Source organism: Nicotiana tomentosiformis, chromosome 4 (assembly GCF_000390325.3).
Source record: "Nicotiana tomentosiformis chromosome 4, ASM39032v3, whole genome shotgun sequence".
NCBI classification, from domain to species: domain Eukaryota; kingdom Viridiplantae; phylum Streptophyta; class Magnoliopsida; order Solanales; family Solanaceae; genus Nicotiana; species Nicotiana tomentosiformis.
Window position 1 is genome coordinate 133,444,884 of NC_090815.1, and position 8,961 is coordinate 133,453,844.

The window sequence follows — 8,961 nt, forward strand, 5'->3', positions numbered from 1 at the left end:
GATAGACAAATACTAGAATGTTGGGATCCTTCTCAGATCTAACGGAAAAAGTATGGAATAGTAGACAATCGAATCTCTTTAGAAAGGTAGTGATTGTCCTTTATCTAGAGAGAAAGTCTGTTTTTCAAAGAATGTTCTTATCAGAGAATATTACATACCTCTTCCCCTATCTCTTTTTCTATTTATATGGGACATTCCCCAGTCAACCCTAAAAGTACAGACACCAAGAATATTCTATTACAAAAACTGGTCGTTAGCACTGTCCTTGATACTTGACCTCGGCCGTTATTGACTACTCGGCTAAGAGCCCCGTTATCTACTAATCGACCTCGACAATATCGCTTTCCACGATACTGCTTCACGCTAATTTCCACTGAGGTAGATTTTGACCCATACAATAGTCAAGATGCAATATTTATCAGGAAATATGCTGCAAATATCAGTAATGCACTTGTTAATATGCTGACTCCAGTACTGGCATATTGGACATGGAAATTCTGGACATTCATCCTGCTAATCCGCACGTGTTTTATTTTCATGCAATTGATAAGGTTATTTCATATGACTTGGAAAAGAATGTTGTAGTACTTTTGTATGATATCGAAGAGCCTAGTTCGATAACAGAAGACTGCTTATTCTTTTCTTATGAGTGGTATCAATGGCCACGTTTTCTCTAGACTTATCAGGTGGCAAAACTGTACTCGGACCCGCGCATAGCGGGCCCTTTTATCTGCATTATCAAGATTTAATGCTAGTGAAAACCCCAAAGAAAAATGTTAAAGGAAAACATGGCACATAATGCATACTCCTTAACAAATCTACAACAGGGTAGCATGTACCCGTCCTTATCTTTACCTTGCGAGGTTTTCGAAAGACCCTCGGCTCGACAAAGCAAAATGACAACCGTTACAACTTAACAAATCTAATACAAGTATATGTTGCCTCCAATCCACAACTAGTAGCAAAGATTGTAAGGCAATTAATGGAGAAAGAAGAAATATTTTTTAGATATTCAAATTATACCACCGGATTTTATGTCCTTATTTTCAGCTAGTAATTAATTCTCCTTATATACCAAATTGCCAACCAAACTGGCCATAACGTTGTGAATGGTATGAGATCTCACCAGAATTCACATATTCATTGAGGTTTGGGAATTGGTTTAATTACTTCGGCCAAAAATCATATTCTCGTACATGCATCACATGATGTCTAAATTTCAATTAGGCCATGAATGACACAAAGCATTAAACATAGGACATGTTATTATTATAGAAAGTAGCCACTAATAATGCAATGTTGTAATTATTTATTTTTCCCTTGGACACAGTTGCATATCCTCCTCTAACCCATAATCAGAAATTAAAAGGAGTTTCTTTTTTTTTCTTTTTTCTTTTTTTTTTACTTCTTGCCCCTTGTATACAACTTGCCTACTACAACACAAAACAAGCAAAATGAAATTGCAAAAAAGAACACCGAATATTCAAATAAACATCTATACTCGCACAAATTTATATTTTCGGCCCTTTAATTTCACGAGTTTTCAACCAGACACTTGATCCGCGGTAGAGGTTAATTTAGGAGAGTAGTAGTAGCAGTAGTAGACTGAGGTGGATTTGTTAGCATATGAACAACTTCTCTCATAGTAGGCCTAGCACAACTTTCCTCTTCAACACACATCATAGCAATCTTGAACAAGTTTATTACACTTCCAAGAGGATAACTGTGTAGCCTTGAGTCAACAACTGCTAAAACTGAAGCTGCATCAGACGGCTGAGATAGTTCTGATATTGTCTTATTTACCCATCTCACTATATCTACACCGTCCCCAAATTCACCTACTGGTTTGTGACCTGTGATCAGTTCCAACAGTACAACTCCAAAACTGTAGACATCGCTTTTTTGATCAACTTTCAACGTGTATGCGTACTCTGTTTTTCACATTCAAACAAAATGTAGCTCAGAAGTAAATTAATGACCGAATTTAATGTTTGGACAACGCTTTAAATAGATTTTGTCCTGGTACTACATAGCTTTACTCCCACCACCCCCTTTAACCCCACAATTCAGTAAATTCCAAAAGTTTTTACTGTTCTTGGTCTTAGTTTGTAAAGTGTCTAGGACTAAACCTTGCTGGTACTTTTCATAAACAGCAAAACATTGACCAAAAAAAAAAAAAAAAGGACACTTCAAGTTATATAACAGAAATGAAGAGATCTTTTACATTTATTATAGCAAGTTAGTTAGTATGTAGTATTTTTAAGTAGTAATTACATTATAAGCAACATAAATTTTACGTTATTAGCGTATAGAACCTAAACTCATAAAAAAGTTTATAACTTGTGATACCAACAAAGCAATGAGTTTTTACAATATGAAATTCTTTAAAACCTATTTCACGTAATATTCTTAACAAAACATAGTTTGATAACATGCAATTATGGTAGATATCTGTTGTAACATGTGAAACTATACTAATGTTGTAAAACCCTTTTGGATTGCGAGTATATATAATTTAAATCTTAAAAAATATTGGCAAATTATTAACCCAAAGGGATCTTGATTTTCAACAAAAATTTCATGTTTACTAAAAACAGTACTAGAATAATGACAGAAAATTAAGAAAGGGTGGTTAATTTACCTGGTGCAATGTAACCATATGAGCCGGCAATAGAAGACATGCATTCAGATGCACCAGCATCTTGCAAGAATTTAGCTAAGCCAAAATCAGCAACATGAGCTTCATAATCAGAATCCAGCAGAATATTATTGGACTTAACATCCCTATGAATAATTGAAGGTGAACAATCATGGTGCAAATAACACAATCCCTTTGCAGCTTCAACAGCAATACGATACCTCGTCTCCCACCTCAAATGTGCCCCTTTTGCACCATGTAACATTTCACCTAAGCTCCCATTCGACATGTACTCGTACAACAACACGTTTGTGTCCTTGTTCGAGACATATCCTAGTAATCGTACGATGTTCCTGTGCTTGATTCTTCCTAGTGTTTGAATTTCAGCCGAGAAACCATGATCGTGGTGTCCGGTTCCTCTGCCTACAAGTTTCTTTATTGCAACGTCGATTCCATTTGGCATTGACCCTCGATACACTACACCAGCTCCACCTTTTCCAATTATGTTCTCTTCTTTTAAACACTCCAAAACATCCTCAGCTCTGAAATAAAGTTTCTGGAACGCTGTTAGCTTCCAAATCTTTGAATTTTTGAACTTTTCCTTCTTGACGAACACCCACGTAACAGCCAACAGCAATGCAACAGTGACTAAAATTATTATTGTAATCACCAATTGTGCAGTGGTAAACTTCCCAGAATGGCTTTTGTGGGAGTTTTGAGCTGAGTTTGAAGCTGAGGGACAAAATGTAGCGCGGGGCGAACAGAGTTTAGGATTACCTACAAAAGACTTGTCACTGAAGAATTTTAACTGTCCGTTGGTCGGTCTTCGCCCAGAAAGATCATTGTAAGAAAGATCCAAAACTGTTAAACCATTCATCACACCAATATCTCCAGGAATGGCACCATTCAGTTGGTTTCGCGACAAGTTGAGCGCGTTCAAGCTGTCTAATTTAGTGATTTCTTTTGGAACTTCACCAGCCAATTGGTTTCTGCTCAAGTCAATTAATGTTAGTTCTGAGCAGAGAGCAATGGAACTCGGGATTTCACCTGTTAAATTGTTGCCACTCAAGTTGATGGTCACAAGTTTCTTTAAACTCGCAATTTCTTGAGGAATTTCACCAGATAATCTGTTCTTATCAAGTGACAAAGTCACCAAGTTCTTCAAGTTCCCAATAGATGGAGGAATATTTCCAGTAATCCAGTTGTTAGAAAGTACAAGACTCAAGAGATTATTCGCATTAATCTCCGTTGGCAACTGCCCCGTGAAATAGTTGTTATCAAGTTCAAGCATATCCATTACAGGAAACTTGAAAAAACCAGCTGGAATAGTACCATTTAGGTAATTCTTCCTAACACGAATTCGAGTCAATGACGTGCACTCACCAAGTTGTTCAGGGATTGGACCAAAGAAATAATTCTCCATTAGAATTAAAGTCATTAACCTTCCCCCTTTACACAAATCAGGAGGTATTCTTCCAGTAAAATGATTGTCAGTAACATCCAGTTTCAATAGCCTCCCATTACGGCCAAGATTTTCGGGCAATTCAAGGGTAAAATTGTTGCCCCAAATCTGCAACACTTCAAGATTTGGAAGGTCTCCAATAAAAGGGGGAATCGGACCGTGCAAGTTGTTTTTGAAAAAGTTTATCAATGTCAAATTCTGCAACTTCACAAAACTCTCTGGTATTTCTCCAGTGAGTTGGTTAATGGACAGGTCCAGAGACATTAAGCTCTCTAAACCAGAGAGTTCAGATGGTATGCTACCTGCAAAGCAGAGACGATTCCAGGATTTAAATTTAACAAGTTCAAGATTCTAAATTTATTGAAAGTAAGAGCTCATAACTTAAAATATACTACAATACTATTAAGTGAATAAATGGTGAGTTGGTTAATTGACAGGTCAATTGACATTAAGCTCTCCAAACCAGACAGTTCAGAGGCGAACTCAGGATTTAAACTTAACGAGCTCAAGACTCTATATTTATTGAAAATATGAGCTCAAAACTTCAAATATATACAATATTTTTCAACTCTTTTGACATAAACATCAATCATACAAGTAAAACATGTTGTGTTCAAGTCAATACCTGTAAGACGGTTCGCATGTAGAAAGAGAGAATGCAACTTCTTCAAATTTCCAAGACTAGGTGGAATTTCACCATCAAGATTACAATTTGCAAGATCAAGAAGCTTAAGGGTAGAAATAGAGGCAAACTCAGGTGGAATTCCCCCTTCATAACTATTAAAATAACCCAACCTAAGTTCTTCAAGATTTGGAAGCAAAGCCAAACTCTTTGGTATTTTTCCAGTAAGTGAATTACCCTCTAAACCTAACCATAGTAAACTTTCAATATGAGAATAAGCTTCTGGTATTTCCCCATGAAAATAGTTTCCTCCAAGATGTAAAGTCTTAAGCTTTTTAAGCTTCACAAACTCAGTAGGAAGCTCACCAGTAAAATTATTGTTATAAATATCAAATGATTCAAGTTCTATTAACCCCAACAAGATTTCTCTAGGAAAAGGACCAGAAAAACTGTTGTTCGAAAGATTAACGTATTTAATAGAAGAAAGCTTGGATATTTCTAAAGGGAGTGTACCAGTTAAGTTATCTCCAAACATAATAAGGTTTTCAAGTTTGTCCAAAAGACCAATTTCAGGTGGAATGGTACCAAACAGAGGAACATTAGAAATGTTCAAAGATATAACACGTAAATCATTATTACATGTGACACCAGAGAAAGAACAATAATGGACAAAAGGGAAAGTTGAGGAATTTGTTGTGATATTTTTCCAGTCATTGAGAGCAGAACTTGCAGTACCAACAACGGATTCTTTGAGTTTCAAAAGGGTTTCAAGATCAGAGTTTGCATTAATGGTGAAAGCAAAAAAGATGAAAATTTGGGAGAGAAGGAGAAAGGGAGGAGTGGACATGTTTACACTGTTAGCTTCTCTGGTTTGTACGAATTGTAAGAATAGGCTTAGGCTATTTGAAGTATAAGTATTTACTACTGTTTGCACTTTGCCAAAGTGGTAGGAGAATCAAACGCTGTATTACCACTTATTAACCTTTTTGGTTTGAAACAAAGTGAAGATACGAGAGGGGGTATTAATTTATTTTTACATGCTATTATTAATCATTTATTATACTACTTTACTAAATTAGTGTTAGCTTTGGTGAAATTTCCTTTCCAATTGTTCTTTCTTAGCTCCCTTTTGGAATAGAAATTTTTTTATTTTTTTCAAAAAAGTATTTGAAAATATTGTTTGTTCATAGAATTTAACCAGCTTTGAAAAATTTGATGAAAAAATTTTGAATTACAAAAACTGAGTTTTCGGTGAAATATTTTCTTCTACTCATATCATAAGGACTTGTTTATCCATAAACAAATAGTCTTTTTTCCCAATCATTTTTTTCAAAAACACGATTTGTCCCTGAAATTTTGCAAGTTTTTGAAAAAATTTCAAAAATGAATTTTTCAAAAAATCAAAAAGTGATTTTGACCACTTTTCAAAAAAAAATCCAAATTTTATTTTTTTCGCTCAACAATATTTTTTCAAGTGAAATGCATGTCCAAACTTATGGGCGTTTGGATATAAGAATTGTAAAATTCCAAAATAGGGGGAAAAGAAATTTCAAGTGAAAATGATATTTGAAATTTAGAGTTGTGTTTGGACATGAATATAATTTTGGGTTATTTTTGAAGTTTTGTGAGTGATTTGAGAAAAAAAATTGAAAAACAGCTCTTTTGAATTTTTTTTTAAATTTTCAAAAAAATTCAAAATGCATTTTCAACTGAAAATTGGAAATTTTATGAACAAACGCTGATTTCAAAAAAAAAAGTGAAATGTTTTGAAAAAAATGAAATAATTTCTTATGTCCAGACGGACTCTTAATTTGAAATTTCAGTTTTCACTTTTCAAGTGAAATGTATGTCCAAACTTATTTTTCCATTCAACAACATTTTTTTTTTCAAGTGAAATGCATATCCGAATGCATATTTAAAAACTCTTTTTTTTTTTTTCAACTTTCAACCAAATACAAACATTTATGCATTGGATAGGTGATTTGATCAACATGGTGAATTATTTGGGAGTGTGTGATTTTTGGACAAAAACGTAAACTCACAGAATTCATTTGTCGAAGTAAAATGATTGTAGCAGCGGACTTGAAACACAATGACAAGAAATGGTTGGAGAAGAAACAATGTTAAATTTCTGACGGCTTCTGTCATTGTGTCAAAGATCAACTTTAAACGAACTTTGGTGATTGACGGTTCTGAGCCTGTCACGAGAGTCAGTAATATAAAAAATTAAAAACTAACTTCAAATTATAGAGTATATTATTTATTTTGACTAATTGATAAATTGATGTGATGATGCATTGGAGTAATTAATTATGATTTGCTAATAATAACTTTATATATAAAATTACATACTTCATTGATTTCACAATTTTTTATTTCACCAAGGTTATTAAATTATTTTTAATAATAATCGATCAACTTTGTTCAAATAGTACATAAAATTAAATAAACTATTTTTTGTTACAAAAATAAAAGTCATTCAACTTTACATAATAATCACATCAAGTTACTAAATATTTTTTTTATAATCACAAAATCATTCAACTTTGCTTAAGTAGCATATGAAATATCAATTTTGTTTCATCTTAATGACTTTTTGTGATACTTAGACAAGTTAAGTAAAATTTTGACTAACAAAATAGTTTAGTAACTCTTGCGATACTTAAATAAAAAAAATTATCAAAAAAATTAAGCAACTTTAATTACAATAAAATTGAAGTGTAATGACTAAGCTATGAAATCAACCATATTATATGTCACAACCCAACATCTAACTAGTCGTGATGGCACATAACCCAACCCACCAAGTAAGTCAATTAACAAATATCCAAGTTAATGAGATTTATTAAGAAAAGAAATGATAATACAATTGCTTTTATACAACAATTTTTCAAGAATTGGTAGTACAAATCATGAGTTTCTAAGAATTAAAATTTACAAAGCTCGTATGAAATAAAGTACATCTATCTGAAATATACATGAACAGATTAAAATTCTAAAGCTACCAAAATCGAGAGGCAGCTATGACCGGAACACAGGTACATCTTCAGATTCATCTCCCGCCATGCACAACAACATCAGCATTCAAAATCTCTACACAAGGTGCAGAAGTGTAGTATGAGTACAACCGACTAGATGTACTCAATAAGTAACAAACCTAACCTTAGGTTAAAAGTAGTGGCGAGCTCGGACAAATGTCAAAGTCCAACACCAATAGCCAACAACAGTTCATAACAATATAATAAAGATGGTACAAGAAATAACGCAGCTCGTTCACAATTACGGAAAAATAGACATGCTTTTCAAGTATAACAGTAGATCCCAATCTTTCACCGAATAACCCCAAAGATATATGAGCAAGTTTGAAACTGTGGTTTTTTCCAAAAATCTTTCAACAATAAATAAGATATTTCATTTTCAGATAGCATGAGAAAAACACATCTCTATGCCTATATGTCAATATACATGTGAAATCATGAATGTCACTAAAAATCGGGTAGCAGGAGGAAATGCATCTCTATGCATGTACTTCATGACAAATGTTATGCATCTCAGTGATGAACTCATGTACTCATACTCTCAGAGTACTCAATCACTCAATATTGTACGGGGCAGGTCCGGCTCAGGAAAGATCCATCCCTTAATATAAATATCAACTGACAGCCACTCACGCAGTACTGTATAAGGCCAATCCATCATAGGGAACTCCATCCCAAATATAAAAGTATAGGGCAACTCCATGCCCCAGAGAACTCCATCCCAAATATGAATATATGGGGTAACTCCATGCCCAGGGAACTCCATCCCAAATATGATATCCAATGCGCTCACTCTGGTTGTAGAGACTTCAGAGGGGATCTTTGAGCCCAAGCGCTATAATAAGCCAGATCCACGCCTAAATAAATAAAAACATGTTGCGGCGTACATCCCGATACCTTAATGATAACTCACAATCAGGCTCTCAACCTCACTCAGTCAATAATCTCTCCAGTCTCTCGGGCTAACAATGCTCATGTTATGCATCCCTAAAAAAAGATATGGGTTGTGACAATATACGATAATAGAGACTAAGACAAGATATGAAATGATGAATGTCGACTGAGTACATAACTGCAATTAAGCACATAATTTGACAACAAAGAACGACCAATGTGGGTCCCATTCGTACCAGTATATAGTCTAAACATGATTTCTAGCATAAATTACAGCTCAAATGCTCTAACACATAATGTACAGTAA

At 34.1% G+C, this 8,961-nt stretch overlaps 1 protein-coding gene across 1 annotated transcript; it reads right to left on the bottom strand.

The window, feature by feature from the left end:
- Positions 1 to 1,289: 1,289 nt before the first annotated feature.
- Positions 1,290 to 5,608, bottom strand: LOC104089560 (receptor protein kinase CLAVATA1). Its single transcript, XM_009594491.4, has 3 exons — positions 4,726 to 5,608; positions 2,642 to 4,402; positions 1,290 to 1,931 (listed from the first exon to the last, which is right to left on the bottom strand). Exons 1-3 carry the CDS (start codon positions 5,567 to 5,569, stop codon positions 1,573 to 1,575), a joined length of 2,964 nt encoding a protein of 987 aa, XP_009592786.1. The 5' UTR covers positions 5,570 to 5,608; the 3' UTR covers positions 1,290 to 1,572.
- Between the last annotated feature and the right edge of the window lie 3,353 nt (positions 5,609 to 8,961).

Coding starts and splice junctions, on each gene's coding strand:
- LOC104089560 (XM_009594491.4), bottom strand. CDS start 5,569: ATGTCCACTCCTCCCTTTCTCCTTCTCTCCCAAATTTTCATCTTTTTT. Junction 4,403..4,725: donor ACATGCGAACCGTCTTACAG/GTATTGACTTGA, acceptor TCTGCTTTGCAG/GTAGCATACCATCTGAACTC. Junction 1,932..2,641: donor ATATGGTTACATTGCACCAG/GTAAATTAACCA, acceptor TGTGAAAAACAG/AGTACGCATACACGTTGAAA.